Genomic DNA, 13,505 nt, shown 5'->3' on the forward strand with positions numbered 1-13,505 from the left:
TAAGTCTTAAAAGCACAATATTGAGAGATAGAAGCCAAACATTAGAAAATACAAAATATATGGATTCCCTTTATATGCTCCTCCTCTATTTCTACTGGGCGCTTCTTCATCCTGGGACTCAAGGAAACAGGGCATAGTCTCTTAAACTATGTTCTTCAGTGATGCAGGCTTAAATGGTAAAAAATGAAAGCAAATAAGATGACCATGAAAATCAGGGTAATGTTAGCTCTAACGGAGGTCATGAGCAAAGGGCAAGCAGAGGGCTCTGGCATCCTGGAGATGTTCTATTCTTGACTGCAGTGGTTTCTACATGAGCACTGACTTAATAATAATTTGTTAAACGTAATATTATGTTTTGTTCACCTTTCCAAATCTATGTTATACCTCATGATTTTATAAAAGGTCAGAAAAATAAAAAATAAAATGGCCAAACCATAGACTCTCTGGTAGCCAACATAGCCAGACACAAACTTGGATATAATGCAGAAGTAAATTTCTCACTCTTTATTATGTCCCTGCACTCAGAAGGCAAAAATGCCTATTGTAGAACACTCTTCCAATCTAAAAGGTCCAGATGGAAAAATGGAACACTGGGAGGAGAAGTACTTAGCAATGTCTCTCTTCTATTTTTAATGTAAAAAGTGAAATAAAGATTCCAGGTCAACAATAGTTGTCAATGATTCTTTTCCTCTGGGCGTCTAATAGGAATATTATTATAATGGCATAACTTACCCAGCTGGTACTATTGACTGTCCTGAATCGAAGTGTGTATTTTAAATCAGATGAAACAGGTGCCAACTCAGGCTTTATCCATTCAATTTGAATCATTCGTTTGATGCCCAAAACTGGTTTCACACTGAAAATCCGAGGTGGTTCAGTTTTCGCTGAAAATAAAAATCATACAACTCTCATATTTGCAAAAAGATAAGAATTTGCTAATAGCATCCACCCAAAATTGAAAAAAGAAAAAACCCTAGAAAGGAAATGATAGTGCATTGTGGTCTGCTATATGAATGAAGATGGCATTTGCAAGGCAGTACAAAAGGAATGTCACCCCCCCAACCCCAACACCTCTGAAAAAGGAATACCCAGTGAGAGAAGGATGCATTCCTGTGATTTTTCAGCAAATCAGCCTCTTATTGATTGGTCATATGCTATGCCAAGCAGAAGGGAGGTAAAAAGAGACCACACAACCAGAAAATAGGCTGTCTCTCTTATTTACTCTTACCTTCCCTGAAGGCCTCTCCTTCCTTGACCCCTAGGATGATGGAATACCCACTATAAACACTAGAAAATAACTCTCATTTTCCTTGCACACTGCAAACATTTTAGCCTTAAATTTCTCTCTTTGAAAATATGCATTTTTCTAGTTATAAATGTAGCATATGCTTATTATACAACATTTTTTAAGTGTAGAAAAATACAAAGAAAAACTAAAAATCACCCATTATCCCATCAACCAGAGATAACCCTTATTACCATTTTGGTATATTTCCTTTCAGCTGTTTTCTGTATAATTATTTGCATTATCTTTTAACAAAATTGGTATTATGCTAAATAAAGCTTTTGTTTTTTAAGAATAACATACAATCAGCATATATCCCCTTGTATTAATAATTCTTCAAAACATGATTTTTAAGGTTCATAATATTCTACTTTATGGATGAACATAATTTTTTGACTTATGTTCTATTATTGCACATTCATGGTATTACAGTAGGTAGCTAATCAGGCATGAGAAAGACAGGAGAGGGCTCCCCCTACACCCCACCAGGAAAGTCAGGTGACCATCAGGTGATGCTCAGACCGTTGTCATGCTGCTTTGCAAACCTAATAATTGGCTGTAGCCAGCACCAGGGAAAGGCAGTTTCCCAATATATAAAAACACCTGTAACTGGTGATTGGAAGCTCCCCAATAAGATCTCAGGAATTGGGCTGGACGCAGTGGCTCACATCTGTAATCCCAGTACTTTGGGAGGCTGAGGCAGGCGGATCAGGAGGTCAGGAGTTCAAGACCAGCCTGGCCAACATAGTGAAACCCCATCTCTACTAAAAATACAAAAATTAGCTGGGCATGGTGGCGGGCGCCTGTAATCCCAGCTACTCAGAAGGCAGGAAAATCACTTGAACCCAGTAGGCGGAGGTGGCAGTGAGCAGAGATTGCACCACTACACTCCAGCCTGGACGACACAGTGAGACTCTGTCTCAAAAAAAAAAAAAAAAATCTCAGGAACTGGGCGAGTGGGCTCAAGTACGGCCATTAAGAGGCAAAATGGCAGAGTTTAACTGGTATATGAGCTTCTGGGGGCATTCCACTGGAAAAGGGAAGAACGCCTCAGTTGAGCATGCGTATGACTCCAGTAAATACACTGCGCATGCTCACCTCTTAAGTGCTAGCAGGCCACCGTGCAAGTGGGCAGCTCACGGTAAGGGAAGAATCAAGGGAAATGGGACGCAAGATGCCAGAAGTAGGCCGGCGTAGAAAACCCAAGGCGTAGAAAAGTCCAAGGTCAAACGGGGCACTTTGACCTCCAGGATGCCCACTTGGCCCTCTTCCAAGTGTTCTTTACCTTCTTCCTTCTTTGCATTCCTGCTCCAAAGCTTTTTTTTCTTTTTCTTTTTCTTTTTTTTTTGAGATGGAGCCTCCCTCTGTCACCCACGCTGGAGTGCCGTGGCGCGATCTCGGCTCACTGCAAGCTCCGCCTCCCGGGTTCACGCCATTCTCCTGCCTCAGTCCCCCAAGTAGCTGCGACTACATGCATCTGCCACCACGCCCAGCTAATTTTTTGTATTTTTAGTAGAGACAGGGTTTCACCGTGTTACCCAAGACGGTCTCAAGCTCCTGACCTCGTGATCCACCCGCCTCGGCCTCCCAAAGTGCTGGGATTACAAGCATGAGCCACTGCGCCCGGCCTCTAAAGCTTTTTAATAAACTTCCACTCCTGCTTTAAAACGTGCCTCAGTTTCTTCTTCTGTCATATGCCCCTCAGTTGAATTCTTTCTTCCGAGGAGGCAAGAACTGAGGTTGCTGCAGACCCATACGGATTTGCTGCCGGTAACTCAGATAACTTCCACCGCTAACAATAGTGTTTCTAATTTTTCATTTAAAACTCCTTGAGGACAAAGGCTGGTCTTGATCACAGAGTCTAGAATTAACACCTGACATTTAGCAGGTATCAAATATTTGTTAAGTGAATGAGTAAATGGATGATGGTTGAATTTTCCTTTACATCTCTGGTGGTTTCCTTAGACCCCTTAGCATAGGCTGACTGGGTAAAAGGGCATGACCATTTTTAGGGCTGCTGTCACACAGTGCCATTTTGCTTTCCAGAAAGGTTATACCAATTTCAGTTTCCATCAACATTGTATGAATACCCATCTCACCAGACTCTTGCTAGCTAGAACTGAATAGTATTATCTTTTTAGTCTTTGTAATTCTTTTAATTTTTAAAATTTTTAATTTTATGAGTACATAGTTGGTGTGTATATTTATGGGACATATGAGCTGTTTTGATACAGGTATGAGATGTAAAATAATCACATCATGGAGAATGGGGTCTTTGTAATTCTTGAAGAGTTTTAGAAAGCAAAATCCCTACTTAGAGATATGGACTTTAAAACATTAACTGGGTAAAAATATTCAGAAAACTCTTGGTAGCTACTCAAAAAATAATTTGTACTGATGCCTGGACTAAAGGGTGGTCATCAATCCGTGTGGCCACTGGTAAGTAGAGCTGTATACAATAGACATATTAAATATTTCCATAAAATTATTGATATGTGTTGAGCACTTGATAAGTATTTTTTCAGGTGAATCATTTTGTTGAATCCTCTCAACCACCTAACATTTATTATATCCATTCTACAGAAGATAAAACTGGTATTGGAAAAGGGAAAATAACTTTCTAATAAGAAGCTAATCTAAGACTCATTTGTATCCACACCAAAGTTCCTGCCCTTGCTCATTACACTAAACCACCTCCAGTCAGAATAAACACAAATACCTACTGTAGTTCCACTTAACTCTAATACTCCATCACCAAGGAGATAGAAAGTATTAGTTATTCCTCTGAATAAAAATAGCTCTCAGAATATCTCATTAAGAACTGATTTATATCAAGTGACATCAGCAAAATGGCAGACTAGGTAGCTCTAAGTTCTTGTTCTCCCATGAAAACATTGGAAAAAAAAAAAAAAAAGACAGGGCCGGGCGTGGAGGCTCATGCCTGTAATCCCGGCACTTTGGGAGGCTGAGGCAGGTGGATCACAAGGTCAGGAGATCAAGACCATCCTGGCCAACATGGTGAAACCCTGTCTCTACTAAAAATACAAAAATTAGCCGGGTATGGTGGCACGTGCCTGTAGCCCCAGCTGCCTGGGAGGCTGAGGCAGGAGAATCGCTTGAACCTGGGAGGCGGAGGTTGCAGTGAGCCAAGATCACGCCACTGCACCCCAGCCTGGATGACAGAGCAAGACTCCATCTCAAAAAAAAAAAAAAAAAAAAAAAAAAGGGACAGAAACTGGGAACTAAACTTGTAGGAGCTCTGGAAATCAACCCAAGGTTTATAACCATTATAAACACCAAATCAAGACAAAGTCACCTTCAAAGTGGCACGAAAATAGGTTTGTGGCTGTCTTACTTGCCCTTGCCCCACCCTCTCCCTGAAACATCAGTGGTCTTGGTTTGAAGAAGGTGGCATCTCAGCTCCTATTTCCCTTCTACCAACTGGAGAGAACAGAGCACACTTACTTACATTCCAGCCTGTCTGAGGGCAGACTAAACGACTGGTCTCTGTTTTGCCTAACTTTAATCTCAGGCAGGAAAAGAGCCAGGCACTGCTCATAAAAGCTACAGGGAGACTACAGACGCATGGAAGCCTGGGGCAAGAGATTATGTATGCAGACATACAATAAATTATATAAAATCATAAGGAGAAACTGGGAAGACTCTTTGGGAAATTAAGACATTCAAAAGCAGCTGTGGCCAGGCACAGTGGCTCACACCTGTAATCCCAACACTTTGAAAGGCCGAGGCAAGCAGATCGCTTGAGCTCAGAAGTTTGAAACTGGCCTGGGCAGCATGGTGAAATGCCACCTCTACAAAAAAATGTAAAAATTAGCCAGGTGTGGTGTGTGCCTGTAGTCCCAGCCACTTGGGAGGCTGAGGTGGGAGAATGGCTTGAGACCAGGAAGGGGAGGTTGCCATGAGCTATGATGGCATCACTGAACTCCAGCCTGGGCAACACAGCCAGACCCTGTCTCAAAAAAAGAAGAAAAAAAAGCAGCTGTGTGTATATACAGTGTAACTGAGAAAGCACCATCCGGGCCTATGCAAGATGTATACTCAGAAAAGAACTGAGAAGACTTTAAGTTTTCACCTTGGGCTGATCCCTAGGCTCAGAGTAAGCCCAGCTAATCTATGAAGAACAGCCCCAGCACAGAGTCAGTCTGCAAAGACTTGGAGAGGTAGCTGTTTTTTCCAATGCCCAATTTTTAACAACAATGACAAAAATTGCAAGGCATACAAAGAAACAGGAAAACATGGCCCATTTAAGTAAACAAAATAAATCCACAGAAACCGTCCTTGAGGAAGCCTAGCCATCAGAATTTCTAGACCAAGACCCTAAAATGATCACCTTAAATATGTTCAAAGAGCTAAAGTTAAACATGGACAAACAACTAAAGGAAATCAGGAAAATAATACATGAACAAAATGAGAATAGCAACAAAAATATATAAATTATTTTTTTAAAAGAAGCAAACAGAAACTCTGAAGTTGAAAATCACAATACCTGAAATACAAATTCACTACAGGGGTTCGGCAGTAAATTTAAGCAGGCATAAGAAACAATCAGTAAATGTGAAGATAGAACAACTGAAAGTATTGAGTCTGAGGAACAGAAAGAAAAAAAATAAGGAAAAATAAATAGAGTCTAAGGGAGCTGTGGAACAGGATCAAGCCAACCAATAAATACATTTTGGGAGTTTCTGAAAGAGAAGAGAGATAGGAAGTGGTGGAGAGATTATTTGAAGAAATAGTAGCTAAAAAGTACCCAAATGTGATGAAATACACAAATCTACAAATCCAAGAATCCCAGTGAATACCAAGTAGGATACACCCAAAGAGACCCACACTAAGACACATTACAACCAAACCCCAGAAAGACAAAGATAGTATCTTGGAAGTAGCAAGAGAGATACAACTCATCACATACAATGGATCTTCAATGTTATTATCAACTAATTTCTCAGCAAAAACCTTAGAGCCCAGAAGGCAGTGGGATAATACATTTAAAGTGCTGAAAGAGAAAAAAAATTGTCAACTGAGAATTATATACCTGGCAAAATTGTTCTTCAAAAATGAGGGAGAAATTAAGACATTCCAAGATAAATAAAAGTTGAGAGAGTTCATTACCAACAGGACTGCCCTATAAGAAATGCTAAAAGGAGTCCTTCAGGTTGCAATGAAAGGACACTAGACATTAACTTGGAGCCAGATGAGGATATAAAGATCTCTAGTATAAATACACGAGCAAATATAAAAGCTAGTATTATTGTAATTATGGTTTATAATTCCTCTTTTTATTTTCCAAAGAATTTAAAAGACTAATGTATGAAAAACAATTACAGCTTTATGGTATACAACGGATACAGATGTAATTTGTGACATCAAGGACATAAAGTGGGGGTGGGGAATGAAGCTGTGTAGGAGTAGAGTTTTATATGCAATTGAAGTTAAGTTGATATCATTTCAAATTAGATTGTTATAACTTTAGATGCTATTTGTAGTCCCCATGATAATCTCAAAGAAAGTATCTATAGAAAATACACCAAAGGAAATCAAAACATGTCACCACAAAGAAATCAACTAAACACAAAAGAAGACAATAATGAAAAAAATGAGGGATAAAAAAGCTATAAAATATAAAGAAAAATTTTTAAATGTCAAAAGTAAGTCCTTCCTTATCAACGATTACTTTAAATGTAAATAGGTTAAACTCTCCAACCCAAATACACAGATCGGCAGATAATTAAAGAAAAAAAAAATCCAACTGGCTGGGCACAAGGGCTCATGCTGGTAATCCCAACATTTTGGGAGACCAAAGCAGAGGGTTCATTTGAAGCCAGGAGTTCAAGACCAGCCTGGGTAACATGGCAAGTCTCTATAAAAAATAAAATTAAAAATTTAAATTAAAAAAAAAGATCTAACTATATGCTATCTACAAAGACTAGCTTTAGATCTGAAAATACAAATAGATTGAAAGTGAAAGGATGAAAAAAGATGTTCCATGCAAATAGCAAACAAAAGAGAGCAGGGTGGGCATACTAAAATCAGACAGAATAGATTTTAAGTCAAAAACTGATGCATATCGAACATAGCTAAAGTTTATTTATTTAGATACCACAAACTGTAATAATTTATGTCAGTGGCTGGACCCAAGTAAACTCTGGCATTATCTGTGAAAAAGGTTTAAGCAAATTACCACTGTAAACTGGGGGTAGGGAGGACATATTTCAATTAGAGATCAAAATACATATATATTTTGAGATGGAGTCTCACTTTGTCACCAGGCTGGAGTGTAGTGGCATGATCTTGGCTCACTGTAACCTCTGCCTCCCGAGTTCAAGTGATTTTCCTGCCTCAGCCTCCTGAGTAGCTGGGACTACAGGTGTGCACCACCACGCCCAGCTTATTTTTGTATTTTTAGTAGATACAGGGTTTCACCATGTTGTCCAGGATGGTCTCAATCTCTTGACCTCATGATTCGCCTGCCTTGGCCTCCCAAAAGTGCTGGGATTACAGGCATGAGCCACCATGCCAGCCCAAAATATTTTTAATTGCTCTTAAAAGCACTGTCATAGTTCTATCCACTGGAATTTACATAAGAAAAGTTTTATTGAAAGTAATGTCAAAAACCACAATTACTTTTGTACTAATCTAATTATTATAAAATTATTATGCTTATTATTCTGATATTAAATGCTTTCATTAAAGGATTCCAAAAAAAAAAAAAATGTTAGTACTCAGCAACACTTTACCAGGTCCTAGAAACATATTATAAAGCAGAGTTTCTTCAGAGGTTAATTTTATAATTCCAGTATTGTATCAATTAAGGTCAAAATTCCTCCTCAAAGTTTTAAGCAGTGGAAATTACAGAATATTTAAATAGATACTAAATCTAGTTGAAAGAGGGACTAGAAAGTTTGTTTTGTTTTGAGTTTTCTTTGTAACTGAATTTGCCTTTTAATATTTTAATTGTTAAAGTAATAATACACTTATTTTAAGAAAGTAAAAATAGTAATAATGAAGGTTTTTGAGAAAAAGTGAATAATGTTGTCCCCTTCCAGGTCCATCATCATGAATTAACACCAGTGTTTACAGTGTGGAGTAAGTCTTCCAAAGGGAGTTCTTAAAAAAAAGTTTTATAAAGAAACCAAGTCAAAAACTTCCCACAAAGCAAGCCCAGGCCCAGATGGCTTCACCAACGAAATCTATTGACAGGTTTAAAAATAATTAACACTAGTCTTACACAGACTTTTCCAAAAAAATAGAAGATGAGGAAACACTTACCAGCTCATTCTATGAGGCCAATACTACCCTGATACCAAAAACAAAGATATCACAAGAAAGCTACAGACCAGATCCATGTTGAATATAGGAGCAAAAATCCTCAATAAAAAACTAGGAATGCAAATTCAGTGACATATAAAAAGAATTATACACCACAACCAAGTGGGACTTATTACAGAAATACAAGGCTTGTTTAACTTATGAAAATCAGTCAATGTAAAACACCATTTTAATAGAAGACAAAACCATATGATCATCCCACCAGATAAAGAAAAGGCATGTGACAAGATCCCACACCTATTCACAGTAAGGAAATGCTCAACAAACTATGAGTGGAAGGAAATTTTCTCAGTGTGCAATAGGTATCTACAAAACCCATAGCTAACATCAAACTTAAATGGTGAAAGAGTAGATGCTTTCCCCCGAAGATCAGGAACAAGAAAAGGATGTTTGCTTTCAACACTTCTATTCAACGCTATACTAAAAGTTCTAGACAAGGCAACTAGACAAGAAAAATAAAATGTATCCAGATCATAAAGGAAGAAATAAGATTATGTTTGCAGATGACATGACCTTGTATGCAGACAATCCTAAGGAATCCACCTAAAAAACCTATTAGAACCAATAAACAAGTTCAACAAGGTTGCCAATTACCAAATCAATATACAAAAATCAATTGTATTTGTATACACTAACAATGAACAATCTGAAAATAAAATTAAGAAAGCAATTCCATTTACAACAGCATTTAAAAGAATAAAATACTTTGGAATAAATCGAACCAAAGAACTGTATGACTTCTACAATGAAAACTGTAACAAATTAATGAAAGAAACTGAAGGAAGCCTAAATAAATGGAAAGATACCCCATGTTCATGGATTGGAAGATTGTAGATTATGAAGATGACAATATCCGTATTGAAATCGCAGCTGACTTCTCTGCAGAAATTGACAAGCTAATACTAAAATTTATATGAAAATGCAAGGGACCCAACAGCTAAAACAATCTTGAAAAAGAACACAGTTAGAGGACTCACTTTCCCAATTTCAAAACTTATAAGGCTACAGTAATCAAGACAGTGTGGTATTGGCCTAATTACAAAAATATAGTTCAATGGAATAGAATTGAGGACCCTGAAAAATACCTTACATTTATGGTGAAATAATTGATTTTTACAAAGGTGCCAAGACAATTCAACAACATGGGGTGGGGCCATGAGGGCAGAAATCATCTTTTCAACAAATGATTCTGGGATAACTGGATATCCACATGCAAAAGAATAGTTAGACCCCTATTTAACACCATATACAAAAATTAACTCAAAATGGATCAATAATTCAAATGTAGGAACTAAGACTCCAAAACTCTTAGAAAAAACTACAGCAGTAAATCTTTCTGACTTCAGGTTAGGCAATGGTTTCTTAGATACGACACCTAAAGTACAAACAATCAAATAAAAATATATACATATTTTTGACTTCATATAAATATTTTTCTACCTTAACCATTTAAAAAGTAAAAGAAAACCCACAAACAGGGAGGAAATATTTGCAAATTACATATCTGATAAGGAACTTGTGCCAAGAATATATAAAGAATTCTTAAAACTCAACAATAAAGACAACTCAATTATAAATAGGCAAAGGATTTGAATAAGCATTTCTCTAGAGGAGATATACAAATGGCCAATAAACACATGAAAAATGTTCAACATTATTAGACATTGGATAAATGCAAATCAGAACCGTAACAAGGTATCACTTCACACCCACTAGGATGGCTATAATTAAAAAAAGATGGACAATAACAAGTGTTGGTGAGGGTATGCAGAAATCGTAACCTTTATAAATTGCCAGTGGGAATGTTAAATGGTGCAGCCACTTTGATAAAGTTTAGCAGTTCTACCAAAGGTTAAACATTGAGTTACCATGTGACTCAGCAATTTCACTAGGTATATATCTAAGAGAATTGAAACATGTCCACACAAAAAATTGTATACAAATATTCACAGCAACATTATTCATAATAATCAAAAGGTAGCAACAAGCCAAATGTCCATGAACTGATGTATGGGTAACAAAATGTGGTATATCCATCCAGTGGAATATTATTTAGCTATAAAAAGAAATAAAGCACTAATACATGCTACAACATTGATGAACCTTGAAAACATTATGCTAAGTGAAAGAAATTAGATACAAAAGACCACATATTATATCATTATATTTTTATAAAATGTATAGGCAAATCCATACAGGCAGAAAATAGATTAGTGGTTGCCAGAGAATGGAGGAAAGAGAAAACAAAGGACTGGGGACTGACTGCTAATGGGTATGAATTTTCTTTTGAGGGCAATAAAAATGTTCTGAAATTAGACAGTGGTAACGTTTGTACAACTTTGTGAATACGATAAAAACCACTGAACTGTACACTTTAAAAAGGTGAAATTTACATAATGTGAATTATATCTCAATACAGTTATAATTTTAAAAGTATATGGTGAAAATGAGTCTTTGAAAAAGATTTTTTTAAAGTCAGAAGTGGTGAGGCATTTTAAAAAATAATAATTTTATACTCTTTTCCTTTATGAACAATGACATCGGCAGGGTGGGGTGGTGGGGAGAGACCTTTTTGTTTCTTTGAGTGCAATTACAAACTACAAGAGGAAACCAGTGACCCACAAAATAGCTCTTGTTTCTCATTCCTTTTTTCTCATTTGGTGAATCCCTCCCTCCCTCCCTTCCTTCCTTCTCTCCTTCCCCCACTTCCTTTCTTCTTTAATTAGAAGACGAATTTTCTGTATACCCACAACACATATCCTTGAACTTGATGAGCCTACTTTTGAGTCCACAGATACCTCTTTAACAAAGAAGGAGGTAAACATTTAATAAAGAGTATATAAGAATATCAAATAACACTCACCTATGTCCTCTAATCTCCAATATGTCATATCGGATTTAATTACACCATCTCCATTTTCAGCTTCCACCTCAATGGTATAATTATCTGGGATCGTTATTCTTGGAAGGAAAAAAGAGCACGAAGCACGATTTTCACTTGTAGAACTATTGGTTGTACAATTATCATGTTTTTCTCCAAAAGCGCTTTGAAGGAAAAAGTGATTCAACATGAGTTTAGTACAATGGTTTGGAAACATAGCCATATTTAATGTATTAAGCAATATTTGTTAGTTTTTCTCTGGGTTTCTCTTGAGAACTGTATAGTCCAGGATATTTGGTTATCCTCTTTCCAAATTCCTTCCTCACCTCCAAGGAAAGGTATAGGTTACCTGCTTTCTGCCACCTGAGATGCTTTAGGAGCCATGAAAACCTCTTTGGATCCCTGTAAGCCATGAAAAGCTACAGTTGCAATGCATGTCCTATTGGCAAGAAATCATCAGTAGGTCCCTGAAAACTCCAGATTCTAGCCTTAAAATTTTATTCTTTTACATATGTATGTAAAAATATATTCATATATATAAGGATTTGTTAAATACATTATGGTAGATACATAAATAGAATTTAAATGATGGTTTTTAACATACTGTATTTATTGATATGGAAAGATGCATCTACTGCTGGTAAAAAAAAAGTAGGATGCATATCATGTATAGAATGATCACAGTTAGATAAACATAAAGATATTTACATAACTATTTGTGGAGATATCTAGAGAGATCATCATGTTCAAAGTGTTACTTTTGGTGGTGGGATTCTGGGTAACTTTTTACATTCTTTATAATTTTCCAGGTTGAATTTTTGAACATTGGTATATATTGTTTTCAGAAAAATCTTTAAAACAGATAGCTAGATGATAGATTAGATAGATACTATCAAGCTGTAACTTAGCAAAAACAAATATACATATTAGTGGGAATCAGATGGGTGGTTCTAGCTATAGTACACATGGTTCTGGGGATTGTGGAGGAGATAAAGCAGGCTGAGAACAGAAAAGAAGGCCCACCTTGCAAGGCACCAGTGTTTGCTGGTGTGCGGGAAGACATATACAAATAGAATACATACAGGAAGACATAGACACATAGAATCATGGAATTTTGACACTAGAAAGGACCTCAAGAGTGGTTGATGGTTATTTTACAGCACAAAAATGGCCTCCAGGGCAATGTGTCATGGTTATAAGCACAGGTTCTAGAATCAGAACAGGTTTGAGTCATGGCTTTGCCCCTATTAACTGTGTGACTTGGGCAAGTTCTTGAACCTCTCTGTGCCTTAGTTTTCTCATCTGTAAAACGAAGACAGTAATATATCTATAGCATAGGGTTATGAGGATGAAATGAGCTAATACACATAAGGCACTTTTAAAATGTCCAGCACAGAGTCAACAAATGTGGGCTGTTATTACTATTATTGTAGTTGAATATTTCTGCATTTATTCATGCTGTGACTTTTGAGAAATAACCTTTCTCTCCTTTTCCACACCTCTAGACCTTCTTCGAGCCTCAGTTCAAAAATCACTATCTCCATGAAGGCATCCCCAACTCCCCAGAAAAAATTATTTCCTATTGTTTCTGAACATCAGAAGGTTTTTGGCTTATTCCATGACCCACTGAAAAGTGCTCCCAGGTAGGCCATCCATGGGGAAACCCTTCCACTTTGCTTGGAAGAGATCATCTTGGTGATAAATTCACAAAAATGCAAGCAGCCTAGGAGTTCTAGAGATCCTAGCTGGCCTGAGGCCATCAAGGGGAGCTGGGTACAGGCCTGGGGATGCCCAGGCATTTTCTATTTCTCCATGTCCAACTGGTGATAATAATAACAATCCAAAGGGAAAGGTGGAGGAAGAGGGGAAATGTCTCTATAAGACAGAAAAATAGGAGTAAACCTATAAAGGTGCCCCGATTCTCATTCTACTAGCAATTGATATTCAACACTGGGACTAGAACTGACAAATCTGGAAGAAAAGTCATTTGGA

General features: G+C 37.2%; 1 protein-coding gene across 10 annotated transcripts in view; it reads right to left on the reverse strand.

Moving 5' to 3' along the window:
• The window catches only part of IL31RA (interleukin 31 receptor A), a 111,512-nt gene that overhangs the window by 33,970 nt on the left and 64,037 nt on the right, over nt 1-13,505 (reverse strand). For 8 of the 10 annotated variants that reach the window (XM_063622643.1, XM_055251654.2, XM_055251653.2 and 5 more), the window contains 2 exons: nt 11,496-11,677; nt 733-884 (listed from right to left, as the gene is read on the reverse strand). In XM_063622643.1, coding sequence (XP_063478713.1) covers nt 733-884; nt 11,496-11,677 — 334 coding nt within the window. Of the gene's footprint in view, nt 1-732; nt 885-11,495; nt 11,678-12,271; nt 12,484-12,536; nt 12,963-13,505 lie in introns of those variants that run through there. The other 2 variants (XM_055251657.2, XM_055251656.2) reach the window with 2 other exon arrangements.

Source organism: Symphalangus syndactylus, chromosome 18 (assembly GCF_028878055.3).
Source record: "Symphalangus syndactylus isolate Jambi chromosome 18, NHGRI_mSymSyn1-v2.1_pri, whole genome shotgun sequence".
NCBI classification, from domain to species: domain Eukaryota; kingdom Metazoa; phylum Chordata; class Mammalia; order Primates; family Hylobatidae; genus Symphalangus; species Symphalangus syndactylus.